Source organism: Corvus brachyrhynchos, unplaced genomic scaffold (genome assembly GCF_000691975.1).
Source record: "Corvus brachyrhynchos isolate BGI_N302 unplaced genomic scaffold, ASM69197v1 scaffold48, whole genome shotgun sequence".
NCBI classification, from domain to species: domain Eukaryota; kingdom Metazoa; phylum Chordata; class Aves; order Passeriformes; family Corvidae; genus Corvus; species Corvus brachyrhynchos.
Window position 1 is genome coordinate 5427298 of NW_008240027.1, and position 23131 is coordinate 5450428.

A 23131-nucleotide genomic window follows, 5' to 3' on the forward strand; every position below is an offset into this window, starting at 1 on the left:
GACGCGGTGGGGGCTGCCCTTCCAGCTGCCCCGGGGGGAGCTGAGCCGCCCTGCCCCAGCCCCTCACCTGGCCGTGCTTGCTGCTCTCCTGGAGGAAGTTGCCCAGAGCACGGTGCAGGTCAGGAACGGGCGGCCAGAGTTTCTGCTTCACGTTGCTGGTTACGGGGGAAGGGGCATCGAAGGTAACCCCAGACTTGGGGTGCCCTGATGCCCCCGGGCAAGGTGCCCAGGCTTGGTGCGGGGCCCCCCCGCCTGCTCCCGGCACAGCCCTTTACCTGTAGAGGGAGGGGAAGGTGCACCGCAGCCCCAGGAGCATTGCTAAGAAGAGCAGCGGCACCACCGTAACACTGGGGATGAGCCAGCCTGTATCGGAGGAGGAACGCTGGAATTGTAGCCCTTCCCAGACCCACCAACGCCGAGCCCTTTACAGCCCTGCCACCATCTGCCCGGTGCTCCCCATTTCCAGACTCTCCGTCTCCTGCTGTCAGCCGTGTGGCTCTTCTGGCCACAGCCTCCACCCCTGCCCCGTCCCTTACCTGCATCACCCATGGCATCAACCACAACAAGTTTGGACCAGGCGCTCCAGCTGCCCTGGTACCACGGCCCGCCGGGCCGGGCCCGCACCTGGGCATGGTAGCGGGTGCCTGGCCGTAGGTCCAGGACTTCTCTCCTAGCTGCTCGTGGAACCTGCAGGACCTGCGGGGCAGAGCCGGGCTGGAGGCATGGCTGCTGTGAGGTGGCCGAGGAGCCAAGGGGAGGGTCTGGCTTGCGTGCCCCCATGCCTGGCATGTGTCAGCAGCAGAGGCGGGCAGGGCTGCGTGGGGTGTCCTGGCCAGGCCTTACCTTCCAGTCATGGCTGTTCTCCATGGCATAGCGGACCTGGTAGTCCAACTCCTCTGCCAGCACCTCCAGGGGTGGCAGCCACTGCAGGCTCAGCTGGCCCTGTGACACTGTTGCCTGCACAAGCTGTGGGGCATCTGTGAGCACTGTTGGTGTTGGGGACAGGCATGTGTCACTCCTGTGAAATGGGACGTGGGACACCATGTCCCCTGTGAGCCAGGCAAGGACTGTGGTGGCACTGGGACTCACCAGCCTGGTGCAGCCAGAAGGGCTCCTTGAAGTAGCTGAGTGTGGGCAGCATGTGGGTCCGAGTGACATTCACCAGGACGGAGATGGCACTGCCAGCCCTGGGCTGGAAGGTGCAGGCATGGGTGGCCTCTGTCCCCCTGCTCACCTCCTCGCACTGTTGCCATGCATCTTCCCTGTGGGAGAAGTGGGGAGCCAGTCAGTCCCACCAAAGCATTCCCACAGCCAGCATTCCTCCTGCACTTGCCCAGGAAAGCTACTGCTGCCTGAAGTCGGAGGTACAATGTGCCCAGGGAGGGGTGGCGAGGAGGTATGAGGTTGGTGGTGGTAGGGCAGGACAGAACAGGGCATGGGCAGGTGGCCCAGTGTGGGATATTGGGACACAGCAGGACCAGTGGTCCCTGGGATGTGCCTGCCTGAGTGCCATATGCCTGCCATGCCCCTTACCTTGTGCCAGCCCCACTTGGAGGTGGCCGGTAGAAGAGCTGGTGGGAGCTGTGGGGCTCTGCAGGGTCCCAGCTCCATTCGCAGTGCACGTGCCGCAGGTCAGGAGTACTGCAGCACAGCCCGATGTCTCCTGGGCAGGCAAGAGCCAGGGAAGGAAGGGAGCTGCTTCCCCTTGGTTCCCCAAAACTTGGGTGTTGCACCTCGCCTACAACAGGACCCCACCCTCTGCAGCCCCAGGGTGCCTCCCTGCGGTTCCTGCCAGCACCCCTGCAGAGGGGATGGCTGCTCACCGGAGGAGTGGGGTGTCTCTGCAGCCACTGCCTGTGACCAGGGCCCCCAGATGCCATCGAGGGACGTGCCGTCGGGCTTGCTGCGCACCTGGATGTGGTACCTCATCCCTGGCAGCAGGCCCTGGAGGACCACCCAGGTGTTGGCTTGGACCAGCCTCTGTAGAGAGGAGCCAGGCTGAGGAGCAACTGTGGCCCACAAACCCCCCTGCCCATCCCTGACCGCTCTATGTACCTGCCCCACTCCTGGGGAGGCTGCCCCGGCCCTTGGTATGTGGGTGCTGACAGTTAACTGGATGGAGGGGTCACTGGGATTCAGTGTGGTGCTGCAGGGCATCCCTGAGGAGCTGGCAGGGCAGCACTGCACCTCATAGAGGAAGAAGTTCGGGAAGTCAGCGAGTGGTGGCTGCCACGACACGCAGAGCTGCCCCGCAGCCCCAGCCCAGCGGGCCGTGATGTTTGCTGGGGGGGCAATGAGACCTGCAGGGAACATGCCAGGGTGTTTGCCCTCCTGTGGCAGCCCCGGTCTGGGCAATGCCTGGTCCTGCTGGGGGACGCCTGGAGGTGCCCCCCAAGGCTGCCTCTGTGCCCAGCATGCAGGGCTCAGGGTGTTGCTGGCCCCCGTGGCAGGCAGGGGGTCAGGGGACCCAGGTCTGGGGACTGTCCTGTTGTCACAAGGTATTGTCCAGTCAGAGGGACTCACCCACTGCATCCACGCTGAGCTCCCGCCAATACTTGGTCTGGTTTGTGGTGGCATCCAGCACGCGGAGGTGGAGCTGGGTGAAGAGCCGCACGTCCTGGCTGGGGAAGACGCAGACATGTCGCTTCCCACCAGCCCCGTGGTACCACGTAGAGACCACACACGCTGTGGGCATACCCCTGAGGAATGGAGAGCAGGGTCTTGCAGCACCTCACGCCTGCCTCGGGCCAAGCTTGAGGAGAGGGGATGTGGGGCAAAGCACCGAGACCTCGGTGTCACCATCTCCTTTCCTGTGCCACCATCCACTGCAGGGCGCCATCCCCATGGGACTGAGGGACAGCCAAGGCCCCAGCTGTGTATCTCCCATGGGCTCTCCATCTCCCCTTGCAGCTAGGAGCTACTGGGATGGCACAGATTGCTGTGACACCCCGACCCTGCTGCTCTCTGTGCAGCAAGGAGGAGGTTGGGCTGTGTCCCCACCATCTCCTACCTGCTGTACCAGTAGTAGAAGTGGCACATCCCAGTTGTTGTCTCCTCCTTCTCTTCCCAGAAGCAGGTGAGGTCCTCAAAGGAGCGGGAGAAACAGAGGATGTCCTCGGACACACCTGCTAGCAGTGCAGCATCTGGGAAGAGTGTGGGCATGAAGGAGCCCCTGGGCACAAACCCGTCCCCATCCCACCTGCTTCCTCCCGCCCCATGCCTGCTGGCATCCGGGACAGCCTGAGCATGGCCAGGGCACAGGTGCTCCCCACCAACTTGGCACACTGGGGAGGGACACGGCACAAATGCTGGCTGCTGGCTTGCCCTGGGGCCCTGCCTGGTGCAGGGCTGCCCTCGGCCCCACCACGCCCCCCTCCTCAGTACACGAGGTCCTTGAGGACAAACAAACATCCTGAAATAGCCCTGCGGTCGGGGGGGTGCTCAGGGCCCAGCGATCAGGGGGAAGCACCCCTGCCCTGCTCATGCCGGAAGGTGTGCGGAAGTGAGATAAGGAGGAGCAGCACCCCAGGGAAAGGGAAAGGGTCTGGGGGCTGGTGTGGGGCCATGTGGTCCTGAACGGGGGGGTGGCCCAAACCCCTGCCCAGGGACTGTCCTGGGGGCCTGTGGGTTTCTCTGCCCCCTTCAGAAAACCATGCTCCTTGTCATTGCATGGACAAACTGGAGAATCACACCCTGCAGGATCTCCATGCAAAGCGCTGGTGGCTCTGCTGACACATGGGTGTCTGCCCCTGTTGTCATGGAAGAGGGGACAGCCCCAAGATGCAGATGTGTGATGCACAGGGGTGGTCTTGCTGCCCCCAGGATTGCTTCAGCACTCCCTTCTCCCCCACTCCCTCTGCCCTGGGACCCGCTCCAGCCCTCTTCCTCTTGTTCTTCCTACTGGCATTTGCTGCCTTCCCCAGGGGTTGCCCCCAGCTTTGGGACCCCACAAGCCCGCTGCCAATGTCTACTCCATTTGCTGAGTGTATCCATTCTCTGCTACACACCCACTGCACTGCCAGCTGAGCCCACCCTTGGTAAAGAATGGGCACAGTTCCCAAATGTCCTTGCCACCTTCTCAGTATCCTTCTTCTTGCCCTGTCTCTTCTCTTGCCTGGATCTCCCTAGCCCTGTGTTTCCTTCTTCCCCCCCCACTGTCCCATCTCCCCCACTGCCCCCGCACCCGTCCTTTCCTTTTTGCCCCCCATTACCCCAGCCCAGGCCTCATGCAGGCTCCATGACCTCACCCAGCTCCAAGCACCAGGAGATGAAGGGGCCAGGTCCCAGTAGCTCGGTGGCCAGGGGCCCATGGCATTGGTGGGAGGCCACCCTGGTCCTGTAGGCTACCAGAGCATCTTTGCTGAGCACAGGCCATTTCTTAGGAAGGGCAGATGCCCAGCTCGGCAGCCCACAGCAGCCATGCTTGGGCAGTGCTGTGAAGCCAGTGGAGGGCTCAGGGCACAACGATTTTGCAGAGGCAATGGGCAGAAAGAAGATGAGCCCAACCCTGACCTTCTCCCTCCTTCCGAGTCCCACTGCCCCTATGGGGGCGACTCAAAATCTGCTCCCGAGCCTGTCCTAGCCAGATACCTGGAGTAGGGCTGGAGACACAAGCAGGAGATCAACAGGCTTTTATTCAGTTAATGCTTTTTATGGTGTTACAGAAAGTTCTAAAGGGGCTAAAGAGGCTCTCAAAGAATACATGGAGAAGCCTGAAATGAGACAGATGGGGAGTGGCTCTGGCAGGTGCAGTGAGCCAGACTGAGGCCAGCTATCAGCTAAGATGAGGGTGCCTGGCAGCACAGTAACATCATGGCAAGGCTGGCATAGGAGCACTGGGGTCAGCCTGGAAGTGCCACTGCATTGCCTGTGGTGCAGAGCTGTGCCATCAGATGTTAACTTAAGTCTCACTCAAACCCTCATCAAGTCATCCGAGAACTTCTGATGAGTGGAGAGCCCTTCTGCTACCTGAGCGGGACTGGGAGCACCAGGCTGCCATCCCCAGGGACCACCCACAGGCTGCCAAGCTCTGCTTGCAGAGAGCATGGATGTTCCTTCACTCCTAACATCACAGGGTATCCTACAAGTGAGAAGACCACTCCATTGCTCACCCTGAACACCCCCTGCACACCCTCCTGGAATGTCCCCTTCCCAATCCTGTAGATTTTGGCTGCTGTGAAGTGCTCGCTGCCCACACCTGGCATTCTAGCTCCTCCCTGGCCCATCCTTTGGGGGAGAAAATAGCCCCAAGGACCTACCTTGGGATGTCACTGGCTCAGGGGCTGGTGGTGGGCTTTGGAGGCTGAGCAGGATGGCAGGGAGCAGTGAGAGCTGCCAGACCTGGCACAGGCAGGCTGCCATCCTGCAACCTGTGTGCCAGGGCCACACATGCTGCACTTGGTCCTTGCCAGTGTCCTGGGAGCAGCTGCGGCTCCTCCGGGCGATACCTTTATCTGGGAAGTGGTGGCTGTGCAGCTCAGGAAGCCTGGCTGGGGGCTCCCCCCTCCCCACCACCAGCACTTCCCTGTGCCTGAAACCACTATGCCACAACCCCTCTGCTGCTGGCCGCAGCGCCAAGAGAGACTGCTCCTATCAGATACGGAGCATGTCCTGCCCTTGTGGCTACTGGCATGCTGGGAGGATGGGGTAGGAAGAAAAACAACCCCCAAGAAACCAGGGAGGCCCCTGTGTGGGGCAGGACAGGCTGTTTGGGCTGCTGTCACATGGGAGCATGGGATATGGGACAGCTAATCTGTCTCCCTTGTGTCCTGTGCCGCCTGGCACTGGCATACTCCAGGTCTGCTCTGCCAGCGGCACTGTCTCTGTGGCTGTGCTGGGAGCAGAGCTGCAGGCACAGGGGGCACTGGCAGAGCCCACAGAGGTGCTGGTGCTGGTGGTGCAGGAGCAGAGCCACCACAGTGAGGTCCCACAGTCATGCTCAACCTCATGCCAGTCCACTACCTCCGCTTGGTACCAGTGGCTGGAGGGGCTTCCCCCCTGCCAGGGCACAATACTGTTGCGCAGCCCCGGGGGGCACCAGCCAGGGCACAAGGAGTCACTTGCACATGTGTCCACAGTGCACCAAGGCCAGCAGCTGGGGACAGCACCAGGGGCACTCAGGGGAGACAGGAGCAGCCAGCCCCAACTTGCCACAGACAAATGTTAAAAAAAGCAGAAAGACCTAGGTGTGAGTAGGACTGGTGACACTGCCCCAGACACAATTCCCAGCTAGGAGCAGAGGAGGTGCGGAGGCAGTGGCACATGTCAGGCTGTTTGTGAGGGCCAGTCCCCATCACTGGTTCACTGGGGACCTCAGGGATGGGGCAGAGAGGCTGCTCACTAACAGCTGCAGTTTTCACCAAAGAGCACTGGAGGCCAGAATGGAAAATCAGAATGGTATTGACTGGGTTCAGAGATCTTCTGGGGATAAAAGACTCTTGCCCAGAAGGACAATGCCAATGCCCCTGTCTCCAGCTGGGATACCAGGCTCTGCAGGAGCTGCTCTTGCTTCTTGTGGGACTGCAGAAGATGGATGGACAGGCAGCTGGATGGCATGTCCAGGGCTGAGCAAGCTGAAGCCAGCAGAGGTGAAGCCCCCCGCTGTCAGGGTAACAAACAGCCGCACTGCAGGTGAGGGACCGAAGCCTGGGACAGGAGCTACTGCAGGAGGGTCAGCTCAGAGCCCAGGCAACCCTCGAGGGACGGGCACGTGAGGGTCACCCTGGCAGCACATGTTTTAGCAGGCTGGTCAAACACAGCCATCACTTTGCCAGATGTGGGAAGTTACTTGATGGCTTGGCACAGTGCTGGGAGGTGCCAGCTGGCCAGGATGGGAAGGGTGTGGAGTTGCACAGCTCCGCAGGACCCAGCTGGGGGAGTGGGGCCATCCCTTTGAAGAGCAAGCAACCGAATGGAAGCTGCAGGAACAATTTTCAAGCATGCAAGAGGCAGCTATGCAAAAGAAGGACATAGTCTGTTCTCCATATCCCTTTGGGGACAGGACCAAGTCTTAAATTGTTTCTGTGGGAAAAGATCCCAACTGGATCCTAAGAAAACCCATCTCCATGGCACGATGAGACCCGGGACTTGTCTGGGAATGCTGGGAGGCTCCTGGGGATTATCAGAGGACCCCAATGGGAACAGGATTCCAAGGAGTGCCCACCACAGCAGCAGATCACTGGGCCCCCACATCCTGTTCCCCAGTGCTGTCAGTGGGGCAGAGCTGGGTCCTCACCAACACTCCTCTGGACCCGGCTGTTGCATGATCTTTATTGTCTGTAAGGCAGAGCTGACACCTCCGAAGGGCCGCTGCAGAGCAGGAGGCTGTGCACAGCCAACACTGTCCCTTTGCACCTGCTGGTGTGGCCCCATGCCATGCCAGCAGCACTGCTCACAGTCCCCTGGCACCACTTCAGGCCCAGAGCATGCTGAGAGCTGCAGGGCAGGCAGCTGTTGTGTTGCTGCTTCCTCCTCTCGCCCCAAAGCTTGAGCATTTGTGTCCGTGGGCTTAGGCAGCACCCTGGCTCCCGAGGGAGGCCCCCTCCTGCCAGTTCTGCTGCAAGCACCCTGCTGCTGCTTGTCCTTGGTGGCCGTCCCAGTGTGTCCGCAGCAGTGTGGGGCTGTCGGTGGCTGGCACCATGCCAGGGAGGGGATGGCACAGTCCTGCTGTGGGGAAGGTGCTCTTGGGGAGGGGCACCGGCATTTGGCTGCTTGGCGCTGGAGCAGGATGAGCAGCCCTGTGTCCCCAGAGCACTGTTCCAGCAGGCCGGGGCCAGCGTTGCCCCTCTGAGCGGTGCCAGCGCAGCCTCACGCCTCCTCGGCGGTGGCATCAATCCCTGCATAGGTGAAGTTCTCGAACAGGGCCATGTTCACGTAGGCCTGTGGGGAACTCCAGTTAGGAGCCAGTTGTGAGCATGTCCACATCTACCTCCCATCCCCATTAGCATGCTCATGGGCACTGTGCCCTGTTGCCTCCCCACACCCAAGAAGTGATGCTGGGGTTAACCCCCACACATGGTTCTGCTGCTGGCTGTCCATCCTCGAGTCCAAGGGATGCTCCAGCATGTGGAAAAGCCCCGTGCCCCGTGGGCATCCCTTCCACTGAGCCGCTAGCACTCACCTTCCTGGCCTCTAGCATGCGGATGAGCTGCATGGAGATCTGGGCGAAGGGAGGGCGCTCGTAGGGGCGGTCGCGCCAGCACTGCCGCATCAGCTCGTACCTGGGGGCGGAGAGTCGCGGGCGGCTCAGGGCGCACAGGAGGAGAGGGGACAGAAAAGCTCTTTGAGGGAGATGGGGGAAGCAGGCGGGAAACTAAAGCCCAGGAAAGGTGTTTGGGGTGTGGGACCCCAGCCCATCCCTCAGCCACAATGCAGAGGCAACCAGGCAGAAGCTACTGAAAGCTGGTGTGAGCCCTGTGGGGCGGTGGGGTTGGCAGGACGTGGGTGCCACCATCAGCCGGGGCTCTGTAAGAGGCTCTGTCCACTTACACCTCGTCGTCGCAGTTGCGCGGCTTCTCCATGCGGTATCCCTGGGGCAGCTTCTCGTAGAGCTCGGCGCACGTCATCCCGCAGTACGGTGTCCCCCCTACAGCCAGAGACACGCAGGGGCTGAGGAGGTGACAGTCCTTAGGGTGTTCCCCCCGGGGCTCCAGGATAACCAGACCTACAGGGGCCTGAGTGAAGGCAGGGGAGAGAGAAGAGCCTTACCCAAGCTGACAATCTCCCAGAGCAGGACACCGAATGACCACCTGAAAGGGGAGGAGCCGAGGCTGTGACAGAGTGCCCAGCTGTGCCCCGCTGATGGGCACAGTGCAAAGCCCAGGGTGGAACAGGCATCCAGAGGCTGGGCAGAGCCAGCAGCTCCCCAGGGAGATGCACCAGCATCAGCTCCTGCTCTTGCAGCACCCAGAGCAACAGCATTGCCTCTCTGACTGTGCCAGAGAGGGGTGGAGGGGCCACAGCCATGCCCCAGCCCAGTGCCCTTGCCTGCAGGACTTACACATCGCTCTTGGTGGTGTACACGCTGTAGTTAAGGGACTCAATGGCCATCCAGCGAACCGGCAAACGGCCCTGGGAAAAAGGAGAGCCACCATCAGGGCTGGGGGCTGCCCCCTGGGTGGAAGACAGCTGTGATCCATGGAGATGTTTCACTCCTGCCTCACCATTGTCTTCTTCACATAGACCTCCTCCCCTCTGGAGAGGCCAAAGTCAGCAATTTTGGAGGCCAGATTTTCTCCCACCAGGATGTTTCTTGCTGCCAGGTCCCTGTGAATGAACTGAAAGGGACGAGCAGTTAGCAGGAGCCACGCACTCCCTCCTGCTGGCCCCAGGGACCTCATGCCCCAATGGGCAACCCCCAGGCCCCAGGGGAAGGGTACTCTGAGGGGCTTGCTGGGATGTACCTGCTTCTCACTCAGGTACTGCATCCCCTTGGCCACGTCTGAAGCAAACTGAAGGAGCTGCTGGGATGTGAGGGTGGAGGCAGTGCCGTGCTCCTTGGCAAAGGCTGGGTCTGTCTCCAAGACTCGGCTCTTGCGGAGGAAGTCGAGGAGGTTTCCATATGGAGCATACTCAATGGCAATGTACAGGTAGCCTGGGGGCAGCAGGAGGTTGGGCTATTGGGGTTCTCCCCAGCAAAAAGGAATACACAACTGGGCAGAGGCTGTGGGGCTGGGGAGAGGGTAGAATGGGACAGCCTCACCCTTGTTCTCGCAGGCACCCAGCAAGTTGATGATGTTGGGGTGATGGCCCAGTTTGCAGAGCACCTCCAGCTCCCCAGCAAAGTCCCGATGGTCATTCTCTGAAGCAAACTCTGGAAACAAAGAAGGGATGGACACCTCAGGCCTACAACAAGGGCCTTTGCTTCTCTGAAAATTACTCCTGATGCTCCCCAGCACAAGCATGGCCCAGGACACAGTGGCAGCCCTCAGCCCACCCTGCCTGCCTCCCCCAGCACTCACCTTTCAGCATCTTGATGGCCGCATTCATTTTCAGACCGTCCTTTTTTATCATGGCCCTGATTACCTGCCCGAAGTTGCCCTCCCCAATCATGTCCTCAAACTTGATGTCTTCCCACTCCAGGATGGGGTAGCTGAGGGGCTCAGGCTGTGGCTTGGGCCGGCGTGTCAGGGTCAGGGTCCCTGAGTTGAACTGTAGGATGGTCTCTTCCCCCTGGCAGATGGGAGCAGGTGAGGTTAGAGGCACCGGGCACCTCTCTGCCCATGCGGCAGTCCCAGCAGGACAGGAGTCATGGGCAAGGGCGGGCTCCGCACCCTCTCCGTGTGGAAGTGAGGTCTGGCTGCATCCGGACTGGAGGCTATGGAACGTGACCTGGATCGGGCTGGGACGTGGGGAGCAGGGGACACGGTCCTGGTGGGGCAGGCGGCACTCACCGAGCCAGACTGGTACGTAAAGGTGCGGCGCCGGTGGAAAAAATTCTTCTTGATGAGGAAAAGCGCCAGGAGAGCAAAGAGGATGGTGAAGCAAGTGACGGACACAGAGCCAACAATGGCCAACAGCAGCTGCTGGTCTGTTCCCGCCTGCTCAGTGCTCTGGCTGCCCAGGCTGGGCGGCACGCTCAGCGCTCCTGCCAAAAGGAGGGATGGAGAGTTGTGGTCCATGGTTGAGCCCTGCCCAGCCCGCACTAGTGGCCAAGCACCATGACAGCAGCCCTCTGCCAGCACCCAGGCCCCCAATGAAGATACCATAACCACGTCCGAGGTCCCGGTGCCACAGTGGCACAGAGGGGAAAGTGTCACAGCCCAGCTCCTGACACTGAACCACTGGTTTCTGGACCTCCAACCAGCTTTGGGCCAAGCCATGATCTCCTCCCATGCTGGCTCGGCTCTGCTCCTCTAGCCCCTCGATTCACATTCCCCTCTGGCCAAGGCAGAGCCACTCTGTAGGTGCCATGCTGTCATCATGCCACGCCTGCCCCTTTAGGACTAGGAGGAACAGGTTTTCTTAAGATACCAAGTGTTTTGGTCTTGGGCTGCTGCTTCAGAGCCACTGTCACCCCAATCATTCTTTGCTGACCCAGAATCTGAGCCCAAGCTGCAGCAGAGTTGTGAGCCCCTTGCCTGCTGGGACACCCCTCTCACCATCCCCAAGGGTCTTGGCTTTCACAGGCTGGCTCCATTCCCCTGGGACGTGGGAGTTGGCACGGACACGAAACTGGTAGCTGGTGCTGGCGTTGAGGCCCCCAACGATCTTGGTGGTCTCGGCGCCGCTGTCGGTGTCGATCCACTGGGGTTCACTGGTGCCCCCCAGCTGCTGCAGCTCCACGATGTACTTGGTGATCCCCCCGTTGGGGTACTCAGGCACTTGCCAGGAGAGCCTGACAGCGGTGTCGGACACGGGCTCTGCCAAGAGTAACTGCGGGGAGGAGGGCCCTGGGATAGAGAGGGGAGAGTGTCAGTCCCAGGACGGGGCTCCTGGTGCTGCAGGGGCTCAGTTCTGCTGTGAGGACTGCACCCTGTGGCAATGGCAACCAGAGCCAGGCCAGCTTTGAGGGACCTCCAGGGACCCCTGGCCCCTGCTTGGAGGAGGTGGAGCTGCTCTCCATGTGCCACACTGAAGCAGGACTGTACCCCCAAATGTTCCCAGCCACAGAGAACATCTGAGGTCTAAATGCCTGTGTACTAACTCATGTGACATTTTATTTCTTCAGGCCTCCCTCACGCACTGAGTTCCCACCACCCTCTCCTGCTTGCCCACATCCCTAACCCCCAATCCCCAAATCATACAAAGCTCTTACAAGCAGAGAGCAGAGGAAACCTCTCATCCCTCAAGCCTGATGTCTACCGGTCCTCTCAATGTGTACAGGCTGGTGCCAAGCCTCCCCAAAGGCCTCGTGTATGCCTTTCCCCTTGGTTGTCAGAAAGCTTGGTCAGGCTGGTGCTCCAACTCCCCATGGTCTTCCACCTACTTCAGGGGTTGTGTGTGTGTGTGCCCACAGGTGGGACTGCAGGGCTCCCCAGGCCCTAGTGACCACCCAGCAAAACTACCTGGCAGCAGGGTTAAAGCAAACCAAAGGGAAATATTTTTTTTATGCAGAGTATAATTATATCAGGAACTTGTTGCTACAGGATATTGTAAAGGCAGCAGGTATAGACAAGTCTATCAGGGTTTGGGCAAGAGAGCAGATCTGTTTGTGAGCAGATCTGTTTGTGACGGCCTGAATGTTATATTCAGCTTAGGATGTTTCTCAGCTGCTTGGTGCTGGAGGCTGCAGGGTCTAGTGAGGAAAGGAGGGCACATTTTCCCCAAAAAGCTGTTCATGTTCTATCAGAGATGGGATACAGGAGCAGCGGGACCTGGGGATGGTTGCTGTTACAATTATAACTGATTTATCATTGTAATTCCCTGTTATAGTTCCCTGGGTTCTGCTGGACCCACCTTTGCTGTTGATCATGACCTTATAGGGGTCAGAGGGTGGCCCCAGGCTGGTGCAGTGGTACACCAGCACCTCCAGCCTGTACTCCTTGTTAAACTCCAAGTCCCCGATGCGGGCAGAGAGCACAGAGATGGACGTGATGTTTTTCTCAGATACCAACTGCCTTGCAGAGTCAAAGAGGTGGACAATGAACCCATGTGCTGGCTCATGGTTACTTGGCAACTTCCAGTTGACATGAAGCATGTTTTTCTCTTCTACGGACCAGCCTTCAATCACAGGCTTGACTGTGGGCTCTGCAAACAAAAAGGCAGCAAAGCCTCACAGCGCATCAGCCGTGAGATTTTGCAGGCTCTGTGCTGTGCAGGGTCAGAGTCAGGATGGGGGAGATGGAGTCTCACCAAGGCAGTCGGTCACCATGATGGCTTCAGGCCCTTTTCTGCCCTCCCCACCAGCCCCTGGACGGCTCAGCTGCACCTTGACGATGTAGGCGGTCACTGGCCGGAGGTTCATGAGGGTGATGTTCTCGCTGTTGTCGACTGTTGGCCAAGAGGACATGTCAAAACCATGCCCATGATCCACAGTCTGCCCTGCCACCAGCACCCTCCTCATCACTGTGGGGGGCCTGGTGTGGAGGCATCTGCCCACCCCAGACCTCACCCTCCCACACAGGTCCTAACTGTGCCCCCCAGCCCCGCAGACACATACCCACAATGGATGACCAGGCTGAATTGTCATCCTTGGGCTTGTAGAAGAGCTTGATGGAGGTGATGGGTCCATCACCAGAGAAGTAGTCCACAGGCGACACCACAAGCTGGCGACTCTGCTTGGCCAACAGCCGGGGGGCCCTCAAGGGCACTGGTGGCACTTGGGGGGAAGAAGGGAATGACACTGGTGGGACTGGGAGCAACAGGGAGCAGAGCATGGATACATCTGCCACCTCTTGGCTCCTTCCAGCTTTGTCAGGAGAGTCTTTTATAATCACCCAAACCTGCCAGCTGGCACTGCAGCCCATGATGGGAGGCACCCAGCCTGGGGCAGGGGTGGTATTGCCACACCATGCTGGCAGCCTCCCCCAGCAAGCCTGGCTTGTCCTGATTATGCCACTGCACTTTCCTCACCTCGGATATTGACCTTGACTTTCCGGCTGTCCTGGCCCCCAGTTGTGGAGACCCGGCACTCCCAGAGACCCGTGTCCGCCTTCGTCAGGTGCCGCGCCTCGAACTCGCAGGTGATCTGCTTTGGCTCGATGATGGTTTTGATGAGCTGCAGCACAGAGGGTGCTGTCAGCCTCTACACTCAGCCCCTGGCTCAGCCCCCCTGTCAGTCTGAAGCTGCCCAGCAGCTCCAGGTACTCTTGAGGGAGCTGGCAACACGGAGATGGTGGTGGGGCAAGGGCACGGAATACTACCTTGAGCACAGTGCCATCAGCCTTGCGCAGCTCCACCCTGTCACTGGTGGGCAGTGGGTTGCCAATGGCCACGCAGCTGATGATGGGTTCTGATCCCAGGTTGAACTCCAGCTCTGAGGCCAGTTGGATGATCTGGGGGAACCGGTCTGGTACACAGAAATCAACATTAGGGCTGGCCCCCTGCTCCTCCCCAGGCAAAAGAAAGCCTGGCACCTTTCCTTGGACCCAGCTACATCAGACTGTGCTGCCAAGGGAAAGGTGATGGATGCTATGGTCCAGCCCTGATCCCACCCCACCTGCTGGGCTCAGCAACAGTCTCAGCACAGATAATGCTGGGATGTTGCCCTTGCAGTGTCCTGGTTTCCACAGACTTGGAGGCTATTTCTGCAGGAAACACTTGAGGGTGGGGGATGGAAACCCGTCACAGCCTTGTGCCAGTCTCACCTGACTTCTCACAGTGCTGCCCATGCCAGCCTGCAGGGCAGACGCAGCCTCTGAAGCGGTTACAGCTGCCTCCGTTTTGGCAGGTGCACCCCAGGGCACAGTCAGGGCCATAGAATCCTGGGGGACAGGCTGTGGGAAGAGGAGAGCTCGCTGCTACCCCTGGCCATGGCACAGGACCATGGAGACAGAGACAGCAAGCAGCTGATGCAGGCAGCAGTACTGCTCAGCCTGTGCCGACCCTCAGACTGGGAGAGGTTTGCACAGCTGCTGCTGCAGAGCAGCCAGGCCCTGGAGGAAGCCCAGGCTGGGAGGGAGAGCTGATGGATACCCATGTCCCTGTACCTTGGTCACAGCGGGAGCCACTCCAGCCCGAGGCGCAGGAGCAGCCGTAGGGGTCGAGCAGGCAGAAGCTCAGCCCCCTGCAGCCCTGGGCTCTCTGGCACGTCTCCTGGCAGTTGCGGCCAAACTGGCCTTCTTGGCAGGCTGGAAAAAGAAGCATGGTCTGCCCTCACCCATCATTCATCCACGCACTGCTTGTGCACGGCACAGAGCTCGCTCGGGTGCCCCAAGCCCTGGATCACCACTTGGAGGGACATGGGACCCGTGTGGGTGGTCCAGCCCTGGCCTGGAAACAGAGGGCACTGCGGGTGGGGAGGTGCTGGGGATGAAGATGCTATTTCTTGACACAGTGCTCAGGTCTAGGGGTGCAAGAGAGCCCCCACAGATGCCCTGGGCACAGCACCCAGTGCTGGGCAGGTGGAACTCACCTCTCTCACAGCGGGTGCCCATGAACCCTGGAGGGCAGATGCATTCGCCAACGTGGTCATGGCAGATGCCGCCATTCAGGCAGTCGGGACAGTCCTTCTCACAGGATGGTCCCCACTTCTTTGCAGGGCAGGCTGCAGAGAGAGCAGAGGGGGCCAGAGTGCCACCTGCCATAGGGCAGGGTACAGCTGGCTGTCCCCAACCCCCAGGCAGTCAGGGCCCTGCTCACCTCTCACGATGAGGCGGTAGAAGGCACTCCACAGAGGGCTGTCCCCCATGAATGTGGCACTGTAGACACCGTTTTCACTGACACTGACATTGGGGAGTGTCAGGATGACGTGGTCATCCTGCACCTCGCCCCGGTCCGTGGTCTGGTAGTAGGTGCCTGCAAGGGGACAGAGGGTTATCTGTGACCTCCCGTGCCCCCAGGGCCAGCACCAGGCACCAGCTGGGAGCAACTCCAGCCCTGTGTCTGCTCTTGGAACTACTTGCCATTTCTTTTCCACATAACATCTGTCTCCTTCCTCTTGAGGATCCTGGCAGAGAAGGTGGCCGCCTCGGCAACATTCACAGACTGTGTGGCCTTCACCGGGAAGAGGTGGGCTGTGGAGGAGAAGGAGGAGGAATAGGCTGCACAGCAGTCACCCCTGAGGGCACTCACACCCGAGGATAGTGTGACACCCTCAGACCAACCACACCAGGACACACCCTGGCACAGCACAGCCCAGCACCCACCATATGTTTCTGCTGGAATGTCATGACACATCTCTCTCTCAGCTCCATGCTGGACCCAGGACCCCCCAAGCCTCTGCAGGGACAGGGCTCCATTTCTGGCCCCTTCAGCCCCTTCAGGCAGACACCAAAGAATGGAATTTGGCACCCTGCCCTCTGACCAGCCCACCATCTGCACAGGATGCTGGTGGCAGTAGTCTCGGGAGGTGACATCTGGAACAAGTGTGCATGGTGCACCCTGCCTGCTGCCAGCTGGGGAGGTGTGGAGTGCTGCAGGCAGGGACAGTGGGGCAGGTGAGGGGAATTAAGTGTGCAGGAGGCTGCACTCCAGCCCTCAGGACCAGCAGCCCAGTCATGGCTGTTTTCCTGATTCCCCAGGTGCTGCAGCAATGAACTCCTGGAGTATTAATATGAGACAGCCAGACCCCAGCCTGAGCACAAATGGGTCTATAAATACCTTAAGGCCTGGGAAACCAAGCCCTGGGCGTGCCAGGACAGACACAAAGGAGGACACAGGCGGCTGCTGGCTTTCAGAGCCTGGCAGTACTCCAGCTTGCACACACTAAAAGGAGCCACGCCGGGTTGCAGCTAAAACACATCCAGCCCTGTGTCCTGCCCCTCTGAGGCCAAGGACCAGCAGGAAGCAGCCCAAGCCACAGATGCCCAGGGAAGGGCACTGGAGGTCACACTTCGCAGTAATTTCCCAGAATCCCCTCCCCACCTATCCCTCTAGCTGGGATCTCTCTTCCATGGACTTTGCAGCCCCAGTGGAGGGCTCACAGATATGGCCCTCATTCTGTCTCACTCCACCTCACTCCCTGGAATGAGAGCTGACAGTTCTCTGGGACGCCAAACACAACGCTTTGCATTTGTGCACACTGATTTACCTGTCACTCCATCACTGCAGCCCTCCCAGACTGCATCTCTCCCCTCTCTGTCACTCCGTAGTGCATCCATCATTCCCCAGGCAGCTCGGGGACAGCAGCAAGCACAGCTGCTTGTTCAGCTCTTTGTACCCAAGACGGTGACACAGGTCCATGCCGAGACGTCGTGCCATGCCAGTGGGAACTCCCTCGTGTGACAAGGACCATGGCTATTCCTGCTTTCCCTTCTTTTGGTCAGTTATTTACCCATGCAAAGATCTCTCCTGCCACCCCCTGGGTGCAAAGTTTCTCTCAAAGAACCTTTGAAAGGGAGTTTTCCCAGTTTTCTTCAGGAATCTGAGCGGACAATGTCTTCCATAACATCCTCACTGCTTTGGTCTTCCACAGCATCCTCACTGCTGCCGCCTCTGAGACTCCCACAAACAAACCTGCCTCTTTCTCAGGGACCACATAACCACAAATTCTGCTCTTTATTACAGTTTCTGCTAATTTTCTGGTTTCTGAGTTTTCAGGCCTGTAGCTCCCTATCCAGAAGCTTTTAGGAAAGTCTGGTGTCCCACGGGCAGCAACACAGCCTTGCTCATGGCATGCCCAGCCTGGCAATGTTGCGCTGCTCCGTTCTGCTGCTTATCACCTGTCTCCTGCTATCAACACTTGCATTTCTCCCAACTTTTCTGTTGTGCACATGGATGCAAAAAAAAGAAAAAAAAAATTGTTTTCTTTAGTTGTTTTTCTGAGTGTCTTTCTGCTCTGGATAGTGTAAAAAATAGTTTACCGACAGATTTAAATACTTCTGAAAGTACTCCTCAGGACCTCTTTGGGTTGCTTTACTTTGTTTTTTAAGCAATGCTTCCAAAATTTATCAAACTTCCTAACTTCTTCCCCATGCATGACCTTTTGGGAGCTGCCAGCTTTCCTCTAACAGCATTCCCCACCCACTGTTTCATTGCCCTGGCCTGCTTTGGTGTGCTCTCCGGCTAAACAGGAGAGATGACACACACCAAGCCCCCCAGTGGGTTTTGTATCCAGCCCTCCTGCAAACATGTAAATTTTTTGCTTACTTTTTCCTTTATTTTCTTAACTTCTCCTCTAAACAGAGCAATGGCAGCTTCTTTGGAACTTGTGAAAGAGACACCTTTTTGGCACTTGTAATTCCCACAGGGGCTCGAACCCAGGCCCTGACCAGCTCCTCCACAGCACTATTTTGGCCTGGGTAAGTGGACCCAGGATTGGGGGCTGGCTGAGAACACCCCACCATGGGAAACACTGTCCCAAGGATGGAGCCCCAGAGCCATCACCTCCATCCATGATTTATAAACAAGGACACCTGGGGGGTACAGAAACCTCTCTGTGCTCCTCACCCCCTGCTGGTGGTCGTGCCTCCGACACCATCTCCATTTGCCTCTGCTCCGTTCCCTCAGTTCTGCCCTGCTTGCTCAGACCACCCAGCTCCATTTCCAATAGGACCACTGCCATTCTTCAGCTTGAGCCTCTTTACAAGGACACAGGCTGAGCCCTGCTCCCTGGGGGATGCTTGGGCCCCACCAGCAGCCTCTGTGCTCCAGTTTGGAGACACTCGAGCTCCTTGCTGAAGCTGTGTCTTAATACAGGCAGGGAAATTTGTATCCCCTCCTATTCTCAGCCAATGGTCAACTGTTTTAGGTAGACTTTCTAAAAAAGAGCTAAAAAGCATCCTGAGGCAAACATCACAGAAAATTTCACTCCTAATAATTTTGCAAAGTCTCAAGCAGAGGGAGGGGAAGTCAGAGGGGCAGTGTGGGAGAGGGCTGCCCCAAGTGGTATCCCTGCTGCTGGTCAGCCCAGGGAGGCCCTTTCAATTTTTATGGCCCAAAATAGGAGCAGGAGATGAGCCCAGCACTGCTCTTGGCTACAGTGCAGCCTGGCAGTGCCTTTCAGCAAGTCCCACTGCTGGAGCAGCAATGTGCTGCCCTGGGATGGTGTTTGTCCAGCACCCGGGGAGGTTGCCAAAGATCTGCCCCAGAACTACCTCCTCCCCTTGAGCCTGTGGTGGGAGCACGGGCTGGCACAGCTCCGAAGGGCTGCCCCCTGCTCTGGTTAATGATTTCCAGACCCCACAACCCAAGGGCACTCAACTTCCTCTTGGACCTTGCCCTTCCGCCAGTCACCATTACAAATCCAGATGGCTCCTCCATGGGGCTCAGCCATGCTCCTCCAGCTGAACATCCCGTCCATCTCCCTTCCATCTCCACCCCACTGGTGCTGGTGGACCCCAAACCTAGCCTATGGGTCACCACTGCCCCCCCACCACCCCGGTTGGTGCTGGGATTGTGAAGCACAGGGTGGGCAGATCCCCCGTGCACCCGGCTGGCAGGCAGGGGCCTCCTGCTGTCCCCAAAAGCCACTCACCATTGTGGCTGTTGTGCACATAGACCACCTGGGCCTGCTCGGTCGGGGTGCGCCCCAGGCAGTAGAGGATCCCCACCAGGTCGGCCTTGGAGAAGCCCCTGGCCTGGACTTGGTTGCTGCGGTTGCGGTAGTTTTGGAAGCCCATTTTGGGGTGCGTCATCACGATCTTGTTCTCCCGCTCGATCTGCAGGTAGCTCACGTCACGCTCCCCCACGATGCAGGAGAGGAAGAAGTCGGAGTGGGACAGGCTCTGCACATTGGCGATCAGGGTGATGTCCAGGATGGCCCCTGGGGTGGGGGAGCACGAGGGCGCATCACAGCTGGGCAAGAGCATGGCCACACCAGCCCTGCCTCAGGGCCAGATCCTGTCACTCAGATGTCTCCCCCTTACCAGGACATTTTTTCTACCCCCAGTCCAGTAGGCACAGCCAGCGCAAAGCGAGGTGCATTGCAGCCCCTTTGGGATGACACAATGGGCATTTCTGCTCTCTTTTTGGAGACCCCAGCTGAATCAGCTCCCTAGCATGAGCCAAGCATGCATCAGAACGAGGGTCTCGGGGTGCCTCTTCTCCCATTTCAGGGAGAGGCAGCCAGGGGCCTCTGAGGGCTCCAAATGGCTGATCACAAAGGGATATTTCCTCCCTCCCAACCCTGCCCCGATGGCACCACTGAGCTTCCACAGCTGCCTCGTCCCACCAAGCCACCCTCAGGCAGGGGCTGCTCACTTGGGGCAGACGAAAAGGGGAGATTTACCTGCCAGATGTGGGAAGAGAAGTAGAAGATAAACCTGGAGTCCCATGTCGTTGGCGCTTGTTCCAAATCTGGCAGAGGTCAGAAAATCCCTGGCATTTCCTGGCTACAGAGATCAGAGCTGGAGGCTGTGGCTGCCTAGGAGCTCCACGTGAGCGACAGCTCAGGACCCCTGCTCCCTGCCCGTGCCCCCCATCTCTTCTCCATGCTGCTGCTTGACTGCCAGGGCAGCTGGGATCACCTCCTCTGGTGCATAGGCTGGGCACGGAAAGAGAGATGCCCTCGTTCCTGCTGGCTCAGTGGCCAGCCAGCTGCTCAGGAGCAGGGTTTGCTGGCCAAGGGGCCACTGGGGTCCCCCGTCTGGCAACAGCTCTTCCAGGAAAAGTCACCCACCCACCCCTCCAGGACTAGGGCTGCGTGCTCAGGGTTCCCTGAGCCATGCTGGGCCCCTAGCCCAGGCAGGAGGTGTCCCGACCCTGCTTTTTGTCCAAGGTTCAGAGTTCCTCATGCCCCAGCCCGCTCGGGCAGTGGCATCCCCATCCCCTCGGTGCAGCCCCGTGGCTGACGGCTGTGGGAAGGGCTCTCTGGAGCAGGGAAAGGAAAGGGGCCAAGGGGCCGTGGCTGGCGGCGGCGGCGGAGCCAAATCCTGTTTCCCATGCGGCGTTTCCTGCTCTCCACCCATTGTTTGGAGACGGCCCTGACTCCAGGAGCCGTCGGGAGCAGCCCTGCACAGGCTGTCCCCTGGGGAGCGGCATGTGGCGAGGCTGAGGCCGTGCACACCTCGCGACACCTCAGCCTCCCGCCGCCACGAGCCGGGGTGCGAGGCATGGCCCACCCGGGCTCCGTGTTGTGCCAGGGCCTGACTCATCCTGCAGTGGCCCATCGTGGGGACACTGTCTGGGTTGAAAGGGGCTGAGTGGGAGCGCAAGCAGGGTGGCAACAAGCTGCTCAGCCCACATGGGAGCGTGGCCACTGCCCAGGGAGAAAACCCTCCGTGTTGTGGTAAACACGTTTGGGGGGAAGTGGAAGCAGGAGAAAGCCTGGCTTTCCCTGAGTATTTTCCCATGCCCAGTGCTGGCCAGGGCACAGCACGACATGGCCTTGCTACAACCCAGCCCCAGAGGGTCTCACACCCAGCATCCCAGGGAGGCTGTGCCAGCCACCAGTAGGCTCCAGGCTCTTTGCCTGGCAAACAAAAAGTGTTCCCCAGCAAATCATCATAAGCTTCACACACCAAACCTCACACTGCCTCACAAATCAAACTGTTCCCATGTGAAAGCCAGGGCTGCCAGGGAGTGAGTCTCATGTTTTGATGTGTCCTGAGCCCATGCTGTATCCGGCCAAAAATCTAAAGCACACATGGAGAGGAAAGGGAAATCCATTCATCGTTTCCGACTATTTACAGAGTGCTCTGGGGCCGCGCGGTGCCCATGGCATGCTGAGGGAGGGACGGCAGTGAGCAGAGGCTCCCACAGCACAGCTACCCAGCTACCCCATGGCAGGAGGGGTGGAGAGGATCTGAAGAAGGTGGACGCCAGATGCAGCTGCCCCCATTTGCCTGGAAAACGAAGCTGGCTGTAGAGGCCAGTCAGGCTCAGAACTGTTAATTGCTATGTGCAACTTGTTCTGTGCTCCCCTGGCAGCTGTGGGGGAGCACATCACACAAAGCCTGAGTTACAGTGCACCCTGAAATGTCCTCTTTCAGGAGGATCCATTTGGGGATGGGATTATTTACACAGAATTTTTGCAGAATGGGAGTCATATTCACCAGGCCATACCCAGAAGATCTCAGGGATCCATTGAGGAATCTGACCTAACGTGATTTGTCTGCTTGTGTTTTTTCTAGAAGCACCTGGATAAGAGCTGTGCTGTCTATCTGTGCAGATTCCTTTGTCTGGAGGTAGGGTAGGAAACATTTCTGGGGAGTTTTGTGGGGAGTCCCAACCAGGACCTTACAGCTCCAGTTAAACCTTATGTGTCTCCAGAGGAGGCACCAGAGAGATAGGTACGGCTGAGCACAGCTGAAGCAGCTCCCCACACTTGCTCTTCTGCAATGTGGAAACCTCCAGCTGCCCAATCCACAGGACATTCCAAGCACCTGAATATCTGCTGATTTCATAGGCCTCAGCTATTTTGCTGAATCACAACAGACTAAAACCAAACAAACAAAGACTGACAAAAATACCACTTTTTGTTATCATTTGCACATTCTAATGCATGGCAGCACATACCAGAAACCATAATGCACAGATACATTTCCTGATAGGAAATGCAAACGCCCTGCAGATCCACCGACAGACTGGGCTGCCTCAGCAACATTTTCTAGCCCTGTTTCTCTGGATGCTTGTTTTGTTTTTCATGCCCAGTGGGTCCTAGGGAGGCCCCGCAAGGCTGGGCTAAGGGCTGCTCCCACCAGGCATAGGAACATCCTGGAAGTGAGGTGGTCGAGCATCCCCAGCCCACCTGGCCAGCTGGGAAGCAGGAGCTGCCTGGCTGCGTTGGCATCCAGCACATGCCCACAGGATGAAGGACAGGCTGCTGGGAAGCCCTTTCCCTGAGGAAAGGGTGGGACGTGCGGCTGTGGAGGAGACCTTTGGCAGCCCAGGGAAGAGGGGCCGCACTGTCCCAGTTGCCGACAGCTCCAAAGTGCTCTTGCTGGCAATCGGCTTCCTGTTGTGGAGCAGCTGTGGGACCAGGGAATGGGGAGCAAGGAAGAGAACTTGGGGCTCCCTCTTGCTGCAGAGGCAAAGCCAGGAGCAGGTGCAGCCAGCACTTTCCCTGCCTGGCCTGTGGCTCTGCCAGCCTTGCCCACTCACCCGCCCCATCACCCGTGGGCACAGGAGCAGGTCTGGTGTGCCAAAAACAACCATGAGATGTTGCTTTGACATGATTTCTCAGACTTCACTGACTCCATGGCAGAGCTGGCAGGGAGCACTACTGATAAGTGACAGGTCTGCATGGGGGGTGCCGAAGGTGGTGGGGCACCCACATCCTCAGGCGCCTTCACAGACAGGTGCTGCTCGCTGAGCTGCTGCTGCTGTGCCCAGTGACCTGCCAGTTTGCTGCCTGCTTTAAACACCTTTCTGCCGGAATCCCAGCAAGACTTCTATTTTCCTGTAGGACACTTTACTGCTGCCTCAGCCCCAGCCTCCCTGGCCGGGGCTGGCTGTGTACCCCTGCCCCAGGTCCGTGGACCAACACCTGGACCAGGCTCAGGCTGCTCTCCTCCAACGCGACGTCTCAGGGCAGATGCCACGGGTGCCCCCTCCTCCTCCTCCTCTGGAGGCCCCCAGCACCTCCCAGTGTCCTGCTGCCACTGCGGCAGCCCCCCCGGCCCCCCCCCGCGCGGCAGGCAGAAGGTGGCCG

The 23131-nt window shown here is 58.9% G+C and overlaps 2 protein-coding genes across 3 annotated transcripts; both read right to left on the bottom strand.

The window, feature by feature from the left end:
* Positions 1 to 4: 4 nt before the first annotated feature.
* Positions 5 to 6871, bottom strand: MPL (MPL proto-oncogene, thrombopoietin receptor; the record flags this gene model as incomplete). The annotated part of the gene is given in 11 exon segments (XM_017743456.1): positions 5 to 155; positions 276 to 363; positions 537 to 696; positions 844 to 986; positions 1090 to 1262; positions 1534 to 1772; positions 1774 to 1980; positions 2056 to 2300; positions 2524 to 2699; positions 3011 to 3143; positions 5259 to 6871. Coding segments are annotated over 11 exon segments (1818 nt in total), but the record flags the coding sequence as incomplete, so codon positions are not given.
* A 374-nt stretch (positions 6872 to 7245) lies between these two features.
* TIE1 (tyrosine kinase with immunoglobulin like and EGF like domains 1) lies at positions 7246 to 20365 on the bottom strand. 2 transcript variants are annotated; one of them, XM_017743535.1, is made up of 23 exons: positions 19769 to 20365; positions 19016 to 19303; positions 15504 to 15614; positions 15241 to 15396; positions 15014 to 15145; positions 14589 to 14729; positions 14247 to 14375; positions 13803 to 13948; positions 13513 to 13657; positions 13100 to 13258; positions 12793 to 12930; positions 12397 to 12687; positions 11100 to 11390; positions 10272 to 10585; positions 9960 to 10170; positions 9701 to 9811; positions 9402 to 9592; positions 9162 to 9275; positions 8999 to 9069; positions 8707 to 8747; positions 8488 to 8584; positions 8120 to 8219; positions 7246 to 7878 (listed from the first exon to the last, which is right to left on the bottom strand). In XM_017743535.1, the coding sequence occupies exons 1-23, from the start codon at positions 19812 to 19814 to the stop codon at positions 7807 to 7809; spliced, it is 3495 nt and encodes a 1164-aa protein (XP_017599024.1). In that variant the 5' UTR covers positions 19815 to 20365; the 3' UTR covers positions 7246 to 7806. The 2 variants fall into 2 exon arrangements, with proteins under 2 accessions (XP_017599024.1, XP_008639032.1); XM_008640810.2 differs by having other exon boundaries at positions 10392 to 10585; positions 19769 to 20364.
* Between the last annotated feature and the right edge of the window lie 2766 nt (positions 20366 to 23131).

Bases quoted from the DNA above. Each gene is read 5' to 3' on its own strand.
- TIE1 (XM_017743535.1), bottom strand. From the start codon at position 19,814: ATGGGACTCCAGGTTTATCTTCTACTTCTCTTCCCACATCTGGCAG. The intron at 9,593-9,700 runs GTGAGGCTGTCC...TGCTGCCCCCAG, and splicing joins GGGTGCCTGCGAGAACAAGG to GCTACCTGTACATTGCCATT. The intron at 8,220-8,487 runs GTAAGTGGACAG...CTCCGCCCCCAG, and splicing joins CGCAACTGCGACGACGAGGT to GTACGAGCTGATGCGGCAGT.